Raw genomic sequence first — 22,309 nt, 5'->3', positions numbered from 1 at the left:
TTATCAGCACATTAAAAAAAAAAAAGGAACAAACTGGGCCCCTTTCCTGAGATGGTTAATTCCTTGCCTTTTAATTCAGGGCATATGGGAGGGAAAGGTACCTTTTTGGCCCACCAAAAAACTAATATTTTTAATAGCCTATGTGAAAAAGTCAGCATCTTGTAACTGGTTTCACTAAGTAAGGGAATGCCGGATCAGGGTTCAGGATGGGACACTATTGTTTGGACATAGCCAATGTGGGATTTTTTTTTTTGGTTGACTATGCACACAGGTTTCAAAAGTTTTGTTTTTCTTTTCTCTTTTTCTAATTGTAGGTGTGTGGGGATGGAGGTAGGAGGGAGAGAAGACAGCTTTTTGTTAATTGAAAAAAATAAATTTAGAAAAGAGAAAAAAGAGAGTCCTGAACCAAGTAGGCCAGGATCTTCTCTCCTCTCTTTCAAATCCATCACTGTCAGCCACTTCAAAGACTATGTGAAATAGATAGGCCTTCATAATCCTTTCCTTCTCCCTCCCAGGCCTCCAGGGTAGCCATTTCTGTCTCCAGCTAACACCACTCAGACTTGAGCTCAAAGACAGATCCAGAACTCATTAACCTTGGGGGAAATTCCCTGCCAAAAATTCCAGTCAAATGGACAATCAGCCCACAGGTGCTCCCTAAAAAGGCCAGGCCACTTTTAGAACAAAGAGGCAGGTCAGGCTGAGTATTGAGTTCCAGCACAGGAGTTCATTTGAGATCCTTTAAGAGGAGATGGGTCACTACAATGAGCTCTTTATAGGAGACAAAAGACAGAGCTAGAATTTCAGTTACTCAGTGTTCCAAATGCTCCCTGGGACCAGGTGCTGCCCTCTGAGCCAAGCGCCTGGTGGTATGTCAAAGGAGAAAGACTCATCCTATTCCGGGCTTTCCAAAGATCAATAGTGACTAGGAGGCTGATGGCCTGGAACAAATATTAGCTCCCTTTCAAAGGAAAGGTGAAGGTGGGGTAATTTGTGCTTTGCCCTGGTGACCCTTACAATAACACAAAACAACCAGCCTGACACCTCAGGAGAAGGGGGAGTCTAGAGGTGACAGGTTCCAGGCATCCCTTTAAGGGCAGCACCTTTAGCTTACAAAGTTCCTTTTCAGCTTGTGAAGACCAACATACAAGCTTACTGTGACAGGAGGAATTTCGGGGTTTTGTCAATTCAGCAATTCCACAAATATTTATCAAGTGCCTACTTAGGGAAAGGTACTGTTTGAGATACAGGACTCAGCAGAGCACCAGGCACCATGAGGAAATTAGTGGGTAGAATGCTGGACTTGGAGTCAGGAAAACCTGAGTTCAAATCCTGCCCTGGACTAACTATATAATCCTGGTTAAATCGTTTCACCTCAGCTGCCTCATTGGTAAAATGGGCACGATAATAGCATCTACCTCACAGGATTGCTATGAGAAGTGAGGTAAAATGTATAAAGCACTTTATAAATCTTAACATCCTACATAAATCTTAACTACCATTGAATAGTAACTATTAAGACAGTCACTACACTTAGAAGGAGTTTACAACCCCCCATATCCAGTTGTTATTGTTGTTGTTGAGTCATCTTTCAGTCATGTCTACCTCTCTGTGACCCCATTTGAGGTTTTCTCGGCAAAGATACTGTAACAATTCCTTCTCTGGCCCATTTTACACATGAGGGTTAATTGACCTGGGTCACACAGCTAGTAAATGTCTGAGGCTGCATTTGAACTCAGATCTCCCTGACTCCAGGTCTGGTGCTCTAACCATGCTCCCTTACGTACTTTTATTTTCCATACTATGTTTTATTTTACACTATGTTGCAACCACACTGACCCTCCTTACTTTTCTCCATGCACAATATTCCACATCATAGTTCAATATACCATACTTGGGATAATTTCCCTCCTCCCCATAACCTCTTGGAACCCCTCACTGTCCTTTATGCCACTGCTCCCTCCTTCCACAAGGTCTTTCTTAAGAGTCACAACCGTTAGGGCTCTCCCTGCTGCTCCCCTTCCCTTAGCACATTTCTCTGCATTTACTTTTGACGTTTTTATTTCATCATCTTTGTGCAGGTCATACTGGCCTATTCCCCTAGGAAGACAAAGAGAAGGTCCTTCAAGGAAGGGACAAATCTGTTTTTGTCTTTGGATCTCCAAGGGGAGATCAGAGGGTTTTGAACAAAGGAATTTAACTAGTGATCAAAAGAATAAGTGAGGACACAAAAAATCGGCTACTATAGCAGATAACGATAAACTGTGATGTTAAAAGTACAGATAATTTAATTAGATTAAATAATAAATAATAAAACCACAGGACATGGTTGTCATTGAGGCCTAAATGGTTCCCTGACCTCCTTATTTTGCTTCAGGGCTCAGCTCACTGTCACCTCTTCAGGGAAGCCTTCCCTGATATCTCCTAAAATTCCCTTGACTTTTTTTGCCATCTTTAGTCCACCCCGAATTGAATATAATTGAGGACTATTAGTCTCATTTTTTAAAAAAAAATTATTTTTTTTTGCCAATCAAAATGCCTACATGAAGGAGCTTGGATATTAACCTTTGTGGAACTGAACCAATCCCGGGCCCAGGCACTATCCGTACGTGCTGGGCACTATAAATATGAAGATTAAAAGAAGCTGTCTCTACCCTCCAGGGTCACACATTTAGGGCTAGTAGGGCTAGTCTCCAGTCTAAAACCTTACTTTCCACAGAGGAAGAAATAGATGGTCAGAGAAATTAAATGATCCTCCTCAAGTCACGCAGGGAATAAGTGACAGTTTTTGAACGCAGGTTCTCCATCTGCAAATCCTTCCACTGTACCATCTGTACTGTAACTGGGGGGAGGAGCGAGAGATAAAACACGCACATAAATAAATAAATGTGAGTTATGGTTATTAGCGAACTCCCTTTGCTCTTTGCTCGGGAATCTCTGGGCTAAGCAGAGACTGTTTTCTTCTTGGTCTTATGCCAATGGAAATATACCTCTGGGCCCCCAAGTGGGGGGAAAAAGCAAAGCTGTGGATGCACATGTGCTTACCGCATCTTGGTGACATAGGTAGAGACCTGTCTGCTCGGCTGAGGTGCTTTCCAGGAAGCTGCTCGCAGGAACAGAGACAGAGGCATCACCGCGTCCTTTGAGGTGAGAAGGAAAGGCTCTGCAGGCAACAGAGAGAAATGAACCCCCAGGAATGAGGTTGGATTTTCAGCAAGGACAAGGAACCTTTGAACCATCTGGAGAAGACCCAGAATGCCCTATAAAGATGGGAGTTTGTCTTGAGCATACCATTTTAAGCTTGGCTACTTTGAAACTCAATTTGTATATCCCACTATAATGCTACATTCTTTACACCAGGCTAATAATCAAATTTCTCTGTACTTCCTATTGGTGGAAATTCCATTTTTCAGCTCAGTTAAACAAATATTTATTAAACATCTACTGTATGCTAGATTGCTTGCTCAGTGATGGGAGGGAGATGGAGATTGCTTTGGACCTTTGATCTTTTCTTCGTGAGGAGCTCCTGGTATGGAGATTTCCCCTACAAATTCAACATCTCTATAACTTAATAATTTTAAAAAGTTGCTTGGGACACTGAGAAGTGATTTGCCTATGGTTGAGTGGCTAGTATAGATCAGAAGCAGAATCTGAATCCAGGTCTTATGGACTCTTCCTTGCTGTCTCTCAGAAGCTGGGATACAAAAATGAAAAAATGAAACAATCCTTGCCTTCAATTGCCTAATTGGGGCCTGGAGAGGATACATCAGGCACAGTAAGATAGAAAGTCTCTGTTTTTCCACCTGAATGACCTTCAGTGGATAGGACACTTGCCCATTGTACAAGATACAAACTCCTTAGCCTTGTGTCGTGGGCAGGATCTAGCTCAGACCTGTCTCTGGTTTGAGATGCTCATATGAATGAAATGAGACACTCATAGTCCATCTGATGTTAACAAAATAAGATTTACTTAGCCCTTGTTGGAGGAAGGATATTCAGCATGGAAAGATATAGAGTGAAGAAACTGTGTTGATTTAGTAGGGCTCCTCTGCCTCTGAGTTGCCCATTATGGTCCACGGGTCAAGCCATGTAGTGGAAGACTCTGACAGATATTCTTCCTACCTCATCTGGCATTCAAAGTTCTTTACAACTTAGCCTCAAAATACCTCTCCAGCCTTCCTACTGCACACTGATCCCATGTTCCATCCAAACTGGACTGCTTGTTCTCCGCCCCCCAACTCACCCTTCCCTCTGCATACCAACCGCCATGTCTACATTCTTCCTCATTTCACCTACTAAAATCTTCTTCCTTCAGGGTACAGCCTGGGTGCCATCTCCCTCAAGAAGCCTTTATTGATCTTTCTAGCTGCTTTAGGAAAGAGCTGCAAGAAGGATCAATAATGTATCATCTGGATTTCTTCTTTGCTGCCTCCTCTCTATTATTCTCATTTGTATCTACATTTTAAGTCCCACTTTCCTACCTTTCCCCTCTCCCTATTATGTCCTAAGAGACTTGAGGACAGGGCTATTTTGTTGTATATCTTTGTAACCTCAGCCCAGAGTGCACACAGTAGGTGCTTACTTACTTCTCATCAAATTGAATTGAAAGCTAGGCCACATCAGTGAATTGTGCTTCTCAATATCATGGAGTATACCCACAAAGCCATGCAACTCTGTTTTAGAGTCTTTGTGGTACCTTCAGGGTAGAGCTAATAACCAATGGAATTTAAGCAAGTGAAATGGTCTGGTCAGGTGAGAAAGAAGCCTGGGCCATCCTCCAACGGAAAATATACCAGACCCACTAAAAACCACCCACAGCTGCTCTTAGAGGGAAGTGGGAGGGCTGCACAAATTCAGAAATATAAAACCAAAAGCCGCCTCCTCAAAAAGGACCATTAAAGTGATATGCAGGATTTCACAAAAGCTATTCAGCTCCACGAAGGTCCCATCCTATGGATCTCCAAACACTTCTGCTGTTTGGGAACTCTTTCTGTAGACAGGGGGCCTCTGATGTCAGTCAGTACTCTCCACTCTTTGGGGTCTGGGTCTGTCCACCATGTTCATCCTTGAAGCATCAATATGTAAAAAGTGGAGGTTTAAGCAAGAGTCCATAGTCTCAAATGAACCCCTGACGCATGCTAGAAGACTAGTCCAGAAATGTGGTTACTATTGCTGAATCATCAATGACTGATCTTGGTGATTTGAGGCAGCTACTTAGGACATCTTCAAAGGTAAACCACATATAGCTATGGCAGCTAGGTGGCTCAGTGGATAAAGCACCAGACCTGTATTCAGGAGGACCTGAGTTCAAATCTAGCCTCAGACACTTGATACTTACTAGCTAAGTGACCCTGGACAAGTCACTTAACCTTCATTGCCCCCAAAAACCCCAAATAAACAATAAAATAAAATAAAATAGAATCTCAGATACTTCCTATCTGTGGGACCCTGGGCAAGTCACCTAACCTGTCTCCCTTTCCTCAGCTATAAAATAGTGATAATAATAGCACCTGCCCCTCCCATCAGCATTGTTGTGACAATAAAATGAGAAGACATTTGTAAAGCACTATATAAAAATATAGCTTGTAAGTGTCTAAGGTGAGATTTGACTTCAAGTCCCACACTCTTTCCACTAAAGCTAGCAATGCTTACTGAATAGGCCTATAAGGGACCTTAGAGGTCAGCTAGCCCAGCTCCTTCCATTTTATAGATCAGGACACTCAAAGAAGTTAACAGACTTGCCCGTGGAGACGTGCACCTGGGTCTGCTATCTCCAAAACTAGGCATTTTTCACTGTCTCATGATGCCTCCCTATAAAGGCACAAACTGTTATGGATACGCAGCTAAGTAATGCACGGTCCCTGACCTCAAGGAATTTACCAGCTAGTAAATAGCTAGAACTTATTATGTGCCAGGCACTGTGCTTAATGATTTACAAATATTATCTCACTTAGTCCTCACAGCAACCCTGAGAGGGAAGTGCTGTTTATTATCCCCATTTACAGCTGGTGTCCACCTCCCATTCATCTGATGCCCCAGCAGCTCCAGCTGCAGTGGTCTAAACCTCAGCCTTCCAAATAAACTCTGTAAATAAACACTTCTCCCCAGAAATACTTCCATCTAGTCCTTAGGGAGTAGCGAGGGTCCTTTGGCGAACCCTGAACTCCCCAGGGGCTACCCGGGTGGCAGTTACACTTTTGTGGTCATCTATGGGGCAACAATGTGGGATTTCTAGTTTATGGCCTGATGTTGCCTAGTTCCTAATACCAAGAAAACACCAGCCGCTCGTGGGGTAGTTACCGGTTGCTGACTCAGAGGTTCATTATAGAATTGTCCGGCAGGGGGAAGGCAGCCAAGCGTTTAATGTGGCTTTGAAATGAAAAGACACAGAAAATCAAGGCTTAGACCATGGTCTTTCTATAGAAAATGATTTGGTGTATTAGGACCTTTGATCAACTGTTTAAGTCTCACAAAAAAGGGAGCTGAAAAGAGACAGAGGGGGAGGAGATAGTGCCCATGTGGGGGAGGGGGAGAACATGGCCAAGAGGACATCCGGGGAAAAATAAAGACAAGGCCTGGGCCTCCTCCTTTAAATGGAGACTGAAAGGACCTAGTCAAGCAGGAGAGGCCACAGAGGAGAGATTAGGTAGAGACAGCAAATTCTCCTAAACAGTTACTTACTTTTATGGTTTTTACATGAAATGAAATGTTTGCTTCAAAATGATGTTTTATTGATCATTTAGCCTATATCCATAAAATTATAATTTTTTAAAAAAACACCATTTGCTACTACTACTACAACTACCACCCCTACCACCACCAGTACTACTACTTACCTACTTACTATTTATTTAATATTATTTTGTGTGTGTGTGTGTGAGGCAATTGGGGTTAAGTGACTTGCCTAGGGTCACACAGCTAGTAAGTGTTAAGTGTCTGAGGCCAGATTTGGACTCAGGTCCTCCTGACTCCAGGGCCAGTGCTCTATCCACTGCACTACCTAGCTGCCCCAACCTACTTACCATTTATATAGCACCTACTATGTGTCAGACACTATGCTAAGAACTTTACAATTATTATCTCATTCAGTCCTCACAACAACCCTAGGAAGTGGGTGCTATTATTATCCCCATTTTACAGATAAGGGCAATAAAAGCTGTAACTAAGGGAGGCAACTGGGGCTTTGCTCCAGGGTGTTGACATTTAAAGGGTGCTGAGAAGCCCTGTCCTCCTTTAGAACACACAATGAACTGAGTTTAGTATCTAGTTAGCAAGAATGACTAGATAAAATAGGAAACTAGGTTGGTGGTAAATAGGCCTGCCTGTGGCCTGGAGTTCTCTCCCCCAACTCTTTAAAGTCTTAAGAAGTTATTTGAGGGTACCTTTTATGCTGTTTGCCCTCAGGCCATGTTTTTTGGCATTTGCACCACGTAAAAAGTGTGAGTTATGGTTCTGATGACAGAATGTTACTGTAATAGGGGCATCCTGGTATAATAGGAAGAGCATCAGACAGAGTGGGGAGAGGCCTGGATTTGAATCCGGCTTCTCATACTCACTAGCTGTGTAGCTTTGGCCAAGACCCTTGACATCTGTGCCTCAGTTTCCTCACATATAAAATGGGGATAACAACAACTATAGTAGGTACTTCACAGAGTTATGAGGATCAAATAAGGAGCTGTGAGTAAACCATTTTGGTCATTTCACCCCAGACCATACTACTTAGTCTCTGGACTAACAGACTCAAGCTGCAGAAACTACTTTTTTTTTTTGTCTTAGAGGCAATTGGGGTTAGGTGACTTGCCCAGGCTCACACAGCTTGTAAGTGCCTGAGACCAGATTTGAACTTAGACTCCAGAGCTGGTACTCTATCTACTGTACCACCTAGCTGCTCCCGCACAAACTTCTTTACCCTGAAAGTTCACTTGCTGCCAGACTTCTCATACTGGAACTGCCTTCCACCCCTTGATTGGCTGGATCCTCCCAGAATCCCCATTTGAAGGAGGAGATCCAGGCCAGCCATGTCTTCATTCCTCTCCTGGATGCCCTGCTGATCCCCTCTCCCCATTAACAGTCCTTCTTTATAGGTCATTTTTCTTTATTAGATCCAAGCTCTACCTGGATAAGGACCATCTTTCTGCTTGTGTGTGTATTCCCCCGACTTTGCACAGAGTGGGGCAGAACATTAGACCTTAATAAACGCTATTTGACCTTAAAGTGACACATAAACGTCAGTCATCACGACTCTGGTCACGTTTCTATGATTTCCTACAGTAAAACGACATACTAAAATATGGTATAGAATTAATTATGAACAGTCAACCAAAGCTCTCTGCAAAAAGTCATTGGGATGGACCCTGAACTATGGACAGGACAGCTCACATCCCTTCTAGGACTTACTAGATAAGTACTAGGAAGTTGCTAAGGGCACCAAGTGTTGAAGTGACTTACCCAGCCTGGGTCACTGAGCGAATCGATGTCAGAGGTGGGCCCTGAAGCCAGGTAGAGCCAATGCCAAGCTTGGTACTCCAAGCATGACTCTTCTCTGCCGCTTCGGCTCTGGTGTACACAGTCGGTAAACTGGACACGCAGCTGGGGTTCTTAATAGGGGCACCCGGGAGTTTGTTTTTAAATATTTTGAGCACTGTATCTGATATAAATGGCTTTCCTTGTAAACCTATTGAAATGAATTCTGAGAAGGCATCTACAGGTTTCACCAGATTGCCAAAGAGGCCCATGACCCAAACAAGGGTAAGAACCCCTAAAATAGAGGGTTTCTACTACTCTGACAGTCAAGAAGACACATGTGATTATACATCTGAAAATGTGTAGGGCTATTTAGTTATTCTGACCTTTTTCACCTAGTGATTTCACTGCTAGAATGTCATTCTAAAAATGTAAGGAAGAATGAAAAATTATCCCTCTCTACAAGACAGTCATAGACGCTTTATTTGACATAGAAAAAAAGGGAAAAACTAAATGCCCAATAATGAACTGGCCAAATATAAAAAAAATTTAAGTGAATAATTGAATGACTAAGTAGAACCAGAAATATATGTGTGTGTTAAATCCCAGGATAACAATGTCATAAAGACTTGGAAAGAGCCACTGAGCAAAGATGCTGCAGTTTTTGTAAATTTCTTTGGTTCTATCTTCGATTCAATTTTCTTTCTTTCTTTTTAAAAATTTATTTATTTAGAATTTTCCCCAAGTTACATGTAAAAAAAAATTCACATTGATTTTTTAATACTTTGTGTTCCAAATAGATCCCATTTTTAAAAAAAAAATGTATCTGCACCTACTGTGTGCAAGGCACTGTGCTACATGATGTAGATACAAAGACAAAATGGAAAATTGTCCCTGATCTGAGTTTCCATCTTACTTTCAGAACAGTTTGGTACAGAGGAAAGAGCACTGACTGGGTCTGTCATCAGAATTCCTGGGTTCAACCTCCTAGCTGTGGTTTACTGCCTCTACAACTTTGGGCAAGTGATTTAATCTCCACAGGCCTCAGTTTCCTTATTTGTAAAATAAGGGAGCTGAGCTAGATGGCTCCTAAGGCCGTTTTACTTTGAAGTCTGTGATCCTATGAAAGGCGAAGAGTTTCCCAGATGGCAGCTCAGCAGTACGCAGGGCCTGGAATCTGGAAGATCTGAGTTCAAATCCAGTCTCCAACACTTAATTATCTGTGTGATTCTGGGCAAGTCACTTAACCTCTGTTTGCCTCAGTTTTCATAACCATAAAATGGGGATAATAATAGCACATACCCTGAGGCTCAGACAAGATAAATTTTGTAAAGTGCTGATCATTCCTAGTAGATGCTTAAGAAATACTTGTCTCCTTCCTTCTGTCTTATTTCTTTCTTTCTTTCTTTTTTTTTTTTTTTGGTGGGGCAATGAGGGTTAAGTGATTTGCCCAGGGTCACACAGCTAGTAAGTGTCAAGTGTCTGAGGTCAAATTTGAACTCAGGTCCTCCTGAATCCAGGGCCGGTGCTTTATCCACTGCGCCACCTAGCTGCCCCTGTCGTATTTCTTATTTTGTATATTTATTTGATTTATCTTTGTTAATGGTTCTTTAGTTTATAATAAAACCAGTTGATAATAAAACTGAATACAGTTTTAGTGGTTGCCTTTGAAGCATAAAGATGTGACTCTTGGTTTTATATTTCTGAATGTGTGCACCATTATGTGATCATGCCATAAAAGTCTACGGTTTGGCCATAGCAGGATGCTTGGCATTTTAACATGGGAAGCACTTGCTCCTTCTCCTTTAGTAGAAGGGCATGGTGGTGATCTCCCCGTCCCTTAGCTTTCCTGGCCTCAGGAACAAGTGCTGGCACTCAGAACCCGGTTTCACTGGCCTGGTAAACAGGCTGGGGTACCCACAGCCACCTGCTCAAACACCACATTAGGAACACACCGGTTGTTTTTGTTTGAACTGATGGTCAAATCATTAACAGCATTTTACGCCTGACCCTGCACTGAGGTTGAAGGTTCATTTATCACAAAAAAACTTCAGACAGAAAAAAAGCCAAATCCAACCCTCCTTACCATTATTACGTTATTTCACTGCAGCTGACAGATCAATAGAAGTCTCGATTCTGTTTTCTTTGCAGTGCAAATGTTTGAGTCTGTTCATATCAAAGGGAGGGAGAGGAGAGAAATGAGCATTGAACTAGGAATCAAAAGGCTGTTTTTGGTTCCATCACTAACTTGCTGTGTCATAGCAAGAGGGAGCATTTATCCAATGCCTTGAGGTTCACAGATCTTATCTCATTTGACCCTCACAACAACCTTGGGAGGCGGCTTCTGTGATTCTCCCTATTTGACAAATGAGGAAACTGAGGCAGGCAGCGGTTAAGTACCTTGCCCAGGCTCACCCATCAATCTAGTTAAGTGTGTGAGGTCAGATTTGAACTCAGGTCTTCTTGACTGACCTTAAGCAAATCACTTAATTTCTTTGAGTGAAGGCTTTCCTCCTTTATAAATTGGGGATACTTCTTTTATAAGTATTGTGCTTCATTTAAATCCAATTCACCCCATGATGCCATCGGTCCTCTTCCAAAAAGGAGGCCAGACAATGTACAAATATCCATCCTGCCTTTTGCACAGGGTGGAGGTGAGAAGATCCATTGAGATAACAGATGGGAAAGTTCTCTTTGCATTAAAAAATGAAAAGTATGATCATTTCCAAAGGCCTCATAGCATAGGTTCCCCAATATCATCATGTCCATCCTCTCTAAAAGAAGAGGGAGAATCTCAACAGCAGATGTCAAGAAGAGCCAGCATGAGGTAATGGACAGAGGGTGGTATATGGAGTCATGAAGAGCTGAGTTCAAATACTTCTTTTGACATACACCAGCTAGATGATCATTCAAACTGCCAATCTTCAAACATGGAAGGAGTTTCCTATCTGGGGAGTAAGTTCCCTACAGTGATGAAATCACTGGTTGGGGCCAAAATTATAGATATTGTAACGATTGGAATAACGCCACCTGCTGGATACTTACTGTAGAAGAGTTCTGCCCATGAAGGGAAGGTCTTTGAGGGCAAGACCAGGAGTCAGGAAGTGACGCGGACTAGTGGGAGGAGGAAGGAAGAGACTGGCGCTCAGTCTCGCTCTTTCTTTCCTCTGGACTCTGGCGGAGAAGGGAGCTAGAAATGTGCTCTCCCTTTAATAGATAGGAATCTAGGCCTTTTTCTCTCTCTTTACCAAATTCTTATTCTCCTTAATAAATGCTTAAAAGTCTAACTCTTGCTAAAGCTTATAATTTATTGGCGACCACTCATTAGATATTTTAGACAGTTTAGCTAGAATTTTAGCCTATACAGATGGCGAAGAGGAAAGCTGAACCTCAGTCTTCTGATCTTCTGGTTGGGTAAGAAATTTCCCCTCCCTCTCCCTTTAACTGCTAAGTACTGGCGCACTGGCTGTGTTTTCCCTTTAAATTTTTTCGAATGGACCTTTTAAACTCCCTAATTACCCTATTTTTGATTTTAGTCTGTTTAACCAGACAAATGGGAGATAAGATCATGTTAATGCTTTGTTTTTGTGGATTTTCTATTTTTCTTTTTATTTTTGTTAAAAGAGCCAGCAACTTACTCACACAAGGAAATATCTCTCCCTCTCCCAACCATGCTTTTTCAGAGGAACCTGAAGAGATTCCCGCAGCTTTTCCCAGTTCTAACAGTAATTGTTGCTCTAATTTTGCATGCCTGGAGGCAATGACCCACCCTCTAGTAGCTTTTAATCCCCTAGCGCCTGGAGGCAAAGTGGGGGAAGAGGAATCCAGGCCTGAGTTCAAAATCAAGTCTGATTCAAATTGCGCTGGTCCCTCCCCTCCTCTCCAAACCCCACCCTCTACTCCTCCCATGGCCAAGCCCATTGCTTCCCCTGCCTGGGAAGTCCAGAGAACTGATGCGCATGCTCAACTTTCTCTAACTACATTTGCAGCTTCAGGCTCAGCCCTTTCCCAGCCTGGCTGTGCTTCTGAGACAACCTTAGAAAGCCCTTTAAATTCCAGATATGCTTGTTTTGTTCATAATTTTGCTAACCTGCTTTTGTCTTTAATTAGTAATCTTATAAAGCATTTGTATGGTGAAAAGACTGACAGACAATATAGAGGGGTTAAAGAAGAAAAACTTAAGCTGAATAAGAATGACAATCATCACCATAGTTCAAGACTCTGCTTCTTTTGCCATGGAAGGGTACATATTTTACAGAAATGTAGAAGTAAGCAGCAAGGTATTGATATGAGTATTGGGGATTTTAGATATCGGAATCAAAAGTGTTCTGAATTCACTCAGAGTAATAATGTCAGTTCAGAGGTTACATAGGATTTCTATGCTATTATATATACATTTTGAAATTAATGGTATGGGTTTATTTTCATAGAGATTTTCATGCTTTTGAGATTGTGTCTTATACTTAGTTTTTAAAACAAGGAGAATATTTGTAAAAGCTTTTTAGTCATGTGATCAAGTTTATATTTTATAATACTCTTTAAGTTCATGTTCATTTAGATTTCCTTAGTTTGAATTTCACTGTCTTTTATTGTTCCATGTGTATTTTCTTCTATTCATTTATCTAATTTTGAAAAAATTGCAAGATGGTTTTGATTTCATAATACAGTGTTAATTCTAGGAGTATTGTGCTCCCATATTCTGAGTTGTTTGTTTTTGTTATTTTTTCTCAACTGATTATTTGATCAAACTCTTTAAAGCATGTCCCTGGCAAATTGTTTGCCATGGCAAGCGTAAATTGATTCTAGAAGTATTATTTTTGATAAGCATATTCCAAAAAAAAAAAAAAAAAGAGGGGAACATTTGTAAAAGTTTTCTTTTTTCAGAAAAAAGTTTTCTTTGATATTCTGTTGTGCTTTAACTTGTATTTAAATATGTTCTGATTTTTCACAAAAGTAATTGTATACTAAGTGCAAAAAAGGGGTATTATTTGAAATTGTTGCATAATTATATATTGTGTTCTGAGTCAAGATGTATTCACATTTTTTGCAATCATTTATTATCCTCAATTTTTAAATCCATATGAGACTTGGATTATGGGAACTTATCATTTAAGACATTAATTGCCTTTATTCTGAGTTATCAGATGCCAGTTGGCCAAGATGCCATCCAATCACAAGAGGAATACATGCAAAGAGCAGACATTGAACTGTTACATGAGGGGAGACATGCACGAAGTTAAGGTATGGCCGAGGGAACGGCTTTTGACAAATGTTGAGGTTGGATTCTCTTGGTTTAATATTTTATTTTATTTTTCCCCACAATATTGTACAGATGGCTGGAAGTATTCATCCCACCCATCTCACTTCTACACCTGGCTTCTATGCTCCCTCCTATATGCCTGATGCCATGGACATCTCAATCCCATGCATCTGATTAAGTCTGACTCAGTTTCTTCCAATATGTTCGGTGGCTTGGACATATATTCCATCCACCTATTTTAAGCCTGGCATACTGTATGGGCAGTACATATTGCTCAAGTGTGGGAATGCTCATATCCCATCATTTCTCTGTTCTTTTATGGTAACCCCCATAATTATCTCAGGTGTCATGATAAATAACAGTGTTGAATTTGGCCTTGACATCTGTTACTAATTATATTAGATTTTAAAATTTCTCATAATGGCATGAGGATAATTAGGCAGATGATGCAAAAAGTGATGAAACAGATAAAATTATTTTTAATAATTAATATTGCAGCAATTATCTTCTCAATTACCCTCCATAAGGGGGGACTATAGTAATATTATAATTTTAAAGAATGTTTCAATTTTTGTTTTATTATATGTTTCATGTGTAACAACTAAGATTCTGAATTCCCTTAGACATGTTTTTGAGAACTTTCATTGTTTGATTTGATTATTGACAAAGCTATTTTAAAGTTGTGTTAAGCTCAATTTTGTAGGAAATTTTCCTGGCTGATTACCAGCATCCACACATCAACCCCTGAAAAGACTTCCATTCCACGACTACACCTAGAGGACATCTGAGAAAAGACTTTCAGAGACTTTAAATGAACAGTTTTGATTTGTTGTTTTTGTTGTTTTTTTTCTCTTTCTGTTATAATATACACCATCTGTAACATGTATTCTCTGCAGAGGCCCTCCCTTTGCAAGACTAATGTCAAAGCGTCGGTTCATGAGGACAAAAAAAAAAATCGCCCCTCTGGACAAAACTTTCCTCTCTTCCTTTTCTATATTGTTGTTCACATATTATTAGTTAGCAATAGTTATTATATTCTTTTTACTGTTCCGTCAAGGAAACATTTTGTTTCTTGAGGAACAACAGGGGGGACTGTAACGATTGGAATAACGCCACCTGCTGGATACTTACTGTAGAAGAGTTCTGCCCATGAAGGGAAGGTCTTTGAGGGCAAGACCAGGAGTCAGGAAGTGACGCGGACTAGTGGGAGGAGGAAGGAAGAGACTGGCGCTCAGTCTCGCTCTTTCTTTCCTCTGGACTCTGGCGGAGAAGGGAGCTAGAAATGTGCTCTCCCTTTAATAGATAGGAATCTAGGCCTTTTTCTCTCTCTTTACCAAATTCTTATTCTCCTTAATAAATGCTTAAAAGTCTAACTCTTGCTAAAGCTTATAATTTATTGGCGACCACTCATTAGATATTTTAGACAGTTTAGCTAGAATTTTAGCCTTAACAATATGTAAAGGTCTAAACCAGTGACTTCCCAAATCTTTTAGTGGTAAAGGACCATAGAGATGAGTCAGTTCAACCTTCTTATTTTACACACATGAAACTGAAGCCCAGGAAGGTGAGAAATAATCATATTATATTCTTTTATATTATATTACACAACATATAATAATTTATTGCATTTTATATCATAGCACATTATCAGCATTAATTAATGCTTTAAGATTTTCAGAGTGCCTTCCTTTACAATAAACTGGGAGTATGATGGAAAGAGAAGTGGGAGTCAGCTAATACCTGGGTTCGAATCCTGTTTCCAATCAAATGAGATAAAAAGTCAAGGAGCATTTATTAAGTACCTACTATGTGCCTGGTGCTGTGGTAAGTGTCGGAGATACAGAGAATGGCCAAAATGAAGCAGTTTACATATGGAAAATGTTTTGCAAAGTTGAAAAATGCTTTATTAATGGTAGTAGTTATTACTATTATTATTATTATTATCTATTACTATTGATGGGCATAATGGTAACACCCTCCTCACAGACTGCCATCAGTCAATAAATGCTTATTAAATGTCTACTGTTTGTACTAAGTACTGAGCATACAAAGAAAGGCAAAAGACAGTCCCTCATCTAAAGAAGACTGCTCTCACAGTCTAATGGGGGAGACAACACACAAACAACCAGCTGTTTACAGAATAAATTGGGGATAATCAGCAGAGAGAAGGCAGGAAAATTAAAGGAGAAGGGGTAAGGTTTGCTGTAGAAGGTGGGAATTAAATTGGAACTTGAAATTTGGAATTATGCCCAAAGGGCGATAAAGCGGTGCATACCCTTTGACCCAGCAATACCACTTTTAGGTCTTTTTCCCAAAGAAATCATGGAAAGGGGAAAGGGACCCACATGTACAAAAATATTTATAGCTGCTCTGTGCGTGGTAGCAAGGAATTGGAAGTTGAGGGGGTGCCCATCAATTGGGGAATGGCTGGACAAGTTGTGGTATATGAATACAATAGAATACTATTGTGCTGTAAGAAATGATGAGCAGGAGGAGTTCAGAGAAACCTGGAGGGTCTTACATGAGCTCATGATGAGTGAGATGAGCAGAACCAGAAGAACATTGTACACAGTATCATCAACATTGAGTGTTGACCTACTGTGATGGACTATATTCTTCTCACCAATGCAATGGTACAGAAGAGTTCCAGGGAACTCATGATAGAAGAGGATCTCCAAATCCAAGGAAAAAAAAAAAGAACTGTGGAGTATAGATGCTGATTGAACCATACTATTTCTTTTGTTTTTGGTGCTGTTGTTTTTTTTTTCTATTTTGAGGTTTTGCATCATTGCTCTGATTTTTTCTCTTATAACAGGATTAATGCAGAAATAGGATTAATGTTATTATGTGTATATATATGTGTATATCTATATCTATATCTATGTGTATATAGATATATAGATATAACCTATATCAGATTACCTGCTGTCTAGAGGAGGGGTGAGGGAGGGGAGGGAGGGAGAAAAATCTGAAATTGTAAAGCTTGTATAAACAAAAATTGAGAACTATCTTTACATGTAACAGAAAAAATAAAATACCTTATATGTAAAAAAAAAAAATTGGAGCTTAAAGGAAGCCAAATAATCAAGTGAGAGAATAGTATCTATAAAGTACTTTGCCAACGTAAAAGCCCCATACCAGACGTGAGCTGTTGTTCTCAGGTATTCCCCGTTATCATGATCTCCATTTTACAGATGAGGAAACTGAGGCCCCGAAGGAAGATAAGTGACCTCCTCAAGATCATGCAATTAGCATCATAACTGTGTGAGACTTGAACTGGGGTTTTTCCATTCTGGGCATCAGAGACCAAATCCTTTGAACGTGAATTCTGAGGATGTGGCAAAAACCTCAAATTCCAAATTGCTTTTTTGGCCTCCTGACCTGTTATCCCTCTTCATGTCCTCCACACTCCAGGAAAACTGAGTGGACTGCTTGTTGTTGTTGTGTAGGGAACTGCCTTCCCAGTGCCCACTGCTTGGGCACTTCTCAAATCTATCTGCTACAAATTCAACCCTCCCTTAACATTTCTGATCCCCTACCAAGGTGTTATTGCTCTGGTCCTCAAAACTCCTCCTATTGGACTTAACTGGGTACCTGCTGCCTCCTCCCTGGAAAAGGTCAGCTCGCCGAGGGCAGAGGAGGCTTCATCTTTGCCTCTGTAACCCCAGCACCTAGCCCAAATGCCTGAATGGAGCAGAAATGAGGTCGGTGTGTTTTTTGTATCCCAAATAAAATGTTCCAGGGCCAGAAAGTTTTTCTTAACTATGACTTTCTTCCAACAAAACAGCGTTCCTATAATTCATTCCCTGAACTCTTGGAGCCTAAGTAGAGAGCGGCTACTGTGGGAAATGAAAGTCATTTCCCAGGCCCTCATTATGTGTGGATGAATAGAACTTCATTCCTTAAGCTAAAAATGGTCAGCGGGAAGGCCTATTTTTCTTTTAACCCACTGGATCTCTGTTTCCTCATCTATAAAAATCAGCAGGGGTGGACTAGATGTTTTATCAATTTTTTTTCCCACCCAGATATGACATTCTATGAGTCTATGAAATTTCTTATAGGACAAGTGCTAAAAAATCCTGAAAATGCCACAAGTAAAAAGAGTTGACATTTATGTAGGGCTTTATAGTTTATAAAACACTATATGTGTATGTATATACACACACATATACATTCAATTCAGTCCTTTTTTTTGGTTGCATCTGACTCTTTGTGGCCTCATTTGGTGTTCTCTTGGCAAAGATACTGGAGCGGTTTGCCATTTCCTTTTTCAGCTCATTTTACAGATGGGGAAACTGAGGCAACAGGGTTAAGTGATTTGCCCAGGGTTACGCAGCTAGTATCTGAGGCCAGATTTGAATTTAGGGAGATGAGTCTTCAGCTAGATGGTACAGTAGATGGATGGAGTCAGGAAGACTATCTATCTATCTATCTCTCTGTCTATATAATCTTATAATAATAACTAACATTTATATAACTCTTTACATTTCTCAGAGCACATTACAAATAGTATTTAATCTTCACAGCCACCCTAAGATGTAGGTGCTATTATTATCCCCATTTCACAGATGGGGAAACTGAAGTAGAAAGCAGTTAATGACTTGCCCAGGGTCACACAGCTGGTGTCTGAGACAAGATTCAAATTCAGGCTTCCTAACTCCAGGTCTGGTACATTATGGAATGAACCAATTAGATGCCCTGATTAACAGTCCTTTGAGGTTAAACAGATGCTATCTTCATTTTATAGGTGAAGACGAGACACAGGGTGACTATGGACGAATAGTTTAACTTCTGGTTGGCACCTCTCGGAAGTCATAGGTTACAGATGGGCTTGTCCATCTGCATCAATGGAAAGAATCTGCACACTGGAAATTTCCCTACACAGACGAAATTACAAATCTGGACCATCCCCCCTCCCTCCCTGCCACCTCCAGCCCTTCCCCCTGCCTCTCCCCCCCACCCCCCATAGAAAAGGAAACAATTATAAAGAGAGTTAATGACTAGCCTAATCTAGAAGGTGACAGGCTCCAAATCTGGTATGCACCAGCAAACAAGAAGTTGATGCACAATAATTACTTCATAGTTCCTAGAGATAGTATTGGGGCAGCTAGGTGCTACAGTAGATAGAGTGCTGGGTCTGGAGTCACCAAGACCTGAGTTCAAATCCAGCCTCAGACACTTACTGTGTGACCCTGGGTAAGTCACTTAACCCTCTTTGTCTCAGTTTCCTCATCTGTAAAATGAGCTGGAGAAGGAAATGGCAAACCACTCCCGTATCTTTTTCTAGATGGTTTTTTTGTTTGTTTGTTTGTTTTGTATGGGGCAATGAGGGTTAAGTGACTTGCCCAGAGTTACACAGCTAGTAAGTGTCAAGTGTCTGAGGTCATATTTGAACTCAGGTCCTTCTGAATCCAGGGCCACTGCTTTATCCACTGGTCCACCTAGCTGCCCCCTCCTGTATCTTTTTCAAGAAAGTCCCAACTGGGTCACTAATAATAGTCAGACATGACCAAACAACAACAAAAAATAACAGAAATCCAAATTCTTTTGTTCTAGGAAAATGTAAAGTGTCAAAAACTGATGAAAAGATTTAAAATAATTAGGAGAGGCAATATGGTATACCACAAATAGTATCAGCTTTGATGTCAGAGGATTTGGGTTTGCTTACTATAAACTTAACCTCTCTGGGCCTTCAATTTCTCCCCTGGTAAAACGAGGGAATCAGACTAGGGGCCTATATGGTCCCTTCCAGCTCTAAGTCTATTGTCCTGGGGGTCAAGTTCGTGAACCCTTTTGAGTCCTTCAGGAAAGGCAAAAGTGGCTAAAACAGTGAAATGTTGTGACCAAGGACGTTTCCAAGTCTAAAGCCAGCAGCAAAACCAATCCCAACAGGCCTGGAGACCTGCACGTGCCTGCAGTTTACCTGTATTTACTGTCCTCTTAGTTCTGCACAGGGAGGACACCCCAGGCCTCAGGAATCAGCAGGCAGCTGGAAGGCCCCCGGGTGCCCACGCACTGGGGTCAAGGCTAGGAAGTTAGGTTTCCTTGAAGCCGGCTGATTGTGTGTCTATTACAGCCACACTTCCCAGAATCCTCTCCTACTGAACTTCTGTCAAGTGGTGTCCTCTGGGAAATGTAGTTCACTTGAAGTATTCTGAATCCTGGCCCCTTCTGCTCATGTAAAGAAGTTGTGATTTCAAAGAACCAATTACCAGAGCAATTTGGCAGTTGTAAGTAGGAGGTGAGGCCAGGGCAGGCAAGTAATTCAGAAGAGGCAGGAAAACAGTCAGATCGCTCCCTCAATTTGACTTTCTAATTCATGATGGGAAAGTAATCCAAGAAGCAATTAAGAAATCCTTTGGGTGACGGGTAGTTACTGTAAGTTGTTTGCAATGCTTGGAATTTGATAGTTTCCTGTAAACTCAGTTTTTGTTTTTTGTTTTTTGTTTTTGCAGGGCAATGAGGGTTAAGTGACTTGCCCAGGGTCACACAGCTAGTAAGTGTCAAGTGTCTGAGGTCCTATTTGAACTCAGGTCCTTCTGAATCTGGGGCCACTGCTTTATCCACTGCGCCACCTAGCTGCCCCCACCCCCCAGGTTTATTTTTGTTTTTAAGGAGTCAGGGAGGTGGAAAGGATAGAGTACTGGACCTGGAGTGAAGAATTACTACTAGCTGTATGACTCTGGGTAAATCACCTCTCAAAGATTCAGTTTTCTCATCTCTAAAGTGGGGATAGTAATAGCATCTCACAAGGTTGTTGTGAGGATCAAATGAGATAAAATATGTTATAGTGCTATCCCCTTGTGCATCTTGTTCACAATCATTCTGTCAAATACCACCTCTATCAATTGGTTGTTTAAAAAACATTTTTCAGTGTCTACTATGTGCTAGGCAGTATGATGAGTGTAATAATTCTTATTTGCAAGAAACTTATGGTCTAGTGGTGAAGACAATAAGGGCATATGCATTTCAATTAAAGCTTAAACCTACCCTCATGTACAAAAATATTTATAGCTGCTCTGTATGTGGTGGGAAGGAATTGGAAACTGAGGGGATGCCCATCAATTGGGGAATGGCTGGACAAGTTGTGGTATATGAATGTAATGGAATACTATTGTGCTGTAAGAAACAATGAGCAGGCAGATTTCAAAGAAACCTGGAAGGACTTACATGAACTGATGCTGAGTGAGATGAGCAGAACCAAGAAAACACTGTACATAGTATCAACAACATTGTGTGTTGATCAACTGTGATAGACTTGACTCTTCTCAGCAATACAATGATCCAAGATAGTTCCAAAGGACTCATGATGGAAAATGCTCTCCAAATCCAGAAAAAAAAAAAAAGAACTGTGGCATCTAGATGCAGATTGAACCATACTATTTCTATTTTTTCTTTTTTGAGGTTTTTCCCTTTTGCTCTCTTTCTTCTTTAACAGCATGATTCATGTAGAAACGTGTTTAATGTGGTTGTACATATATGACCAATATATCAAATTGCTTGCTGTCTTGGGGAGGGGCAGGGAGGGGAGAGGGAGAAAATTTTAAAAATAGAAATCTTATATGTTGAAGACTATCTCTACATGCAACTAGAAAATAATAAAATACTTTTATGATTAAAAAAAAGCTTAAACCTCTACTAAGACTTTTGGGACACCTTGTGTAAGTATATACAGAATGAACATCAAGATAATTAACAAAAAGTAGTTAAATACAACAAAACTTGACTCCCAAATTCATAATTCAGCCTCAACCGAAGCTCACCTCTCTGAGCTCTAATCCCTCATCTCCTATAGACCCATCAAACTCAACAAATCCAATACTGAACTCATTATCTTGGCCCCTAAACCTGCCCCTTTCTTTCTTTTTTTTGTTTTGTTTTGTTTTTGCAGGGCAATGGAGGTTAAGTGACTTGCCCAGGGTCACACAGCTAGTAAGTGTCAAGTGTCTGAGGCTGGATTTGAACTCAGGTACTCCTGAATCCAGGGCCAGTGCTTTATCCACTGTGCCACCTAACTGCTCCTACCCCGCCCCTTTCTTAACTTCTTTGTTTCTGTTTGTGGGACTCAAGACCTCAGAGCCATCTTTAATTCTTCTTTCTCCCCAGTGCCCTAAATTGAAGAAGCTGCTAAGTCTTACAGAGTCTACCACCAGAATATGTCTTATATATTCTTTTGTCCTCTTTCTGCTAAGGCACCATGGTAATTTAGGCTCAAATCAGCTCTCATTTAATATTTCAATTGTCTCCTAATTCCTCCCTATATCCATTTTCTTTTCCTTCATCCATCTTTACCATAGCTGGTTAAATAATCTTTCTAGTGCATATATCTGAGACTGTGTTGTTCTCTCGTTCAGTATCATAAACCTAGACTAGTATTTAACTGACTCCATGATATGACCCCAATCTATCTTCCTTGCCTTATTTCACACTCCTTCCTTTTCTGTTCTTTATGTTTCAACAAAACTGAGCTCACCTTACCCAATTTTTCCTGTCTAACCTCTGTGTGTGTGTGCACCATCTCCTAAGCCTGATCCTATTCCCTTTGGACCAATACTTTCTGACCCAGCTCAGATACCATCTCCTCTATGA

At 40.8% G+C, this 22,309-nt stretch overlaps 1 protein-coding gene across 2 annotated transcripts in view; it reads right to left on the bottom strand.

Annotated features, from left to right (window-relative positions):
- Window positions 1–19,800, bottom strand: part of NUDT13 (nudix hydrolase 13) — a 34,778-nt gene extending 14,978 nt beyond the window's left edge. The window contains exons 1-2 of one of the 2 annotated variants that reach the window (XM_043989937.1): window positions 19,644–19,800; window positions 3,043–3,160 (exon numbers count right to left, since the gene is read on the bottom strand). In XM_043989937.1, the coding sequence (XP_043845872.1) occupies window positions 3,043–3,128 (86 nt within the window). In that variant the 5' untranslated portion in view covers window positions 3,129–3,160; window positions 19,644–19,800. Of the gene's footprint in view, window positions 1–3,042; window positions 3,161–8,445; window positions 8,579–19,643 lie in introns of those variants that run through there. The other variant, XM_043989938.1, reaches the window with a different exon arrangement.
- Window positions 19,801–22,309: the final 2,509 nt, after the last annotated feature.

Source organism: Dromiciops gliroides, chromosome 2 (assembly GCF_019393635.1).
Source record: "Dromiciops gliroides isolate mDroGli1 chromosome 2, mDroGli1.pri, whole genome shotgun sequence".
In the NCBI taxonomy this organism is placed as follows: Eukaryota; Metazoa; Chordata; class Mammalia; order Microbiotheria; family Microbiotheriidae; genus Dromiciops; species Dromiciops gliroides.
This window is presented reverse-complemented; position numbering and strand designations above follow the sequence as displayed.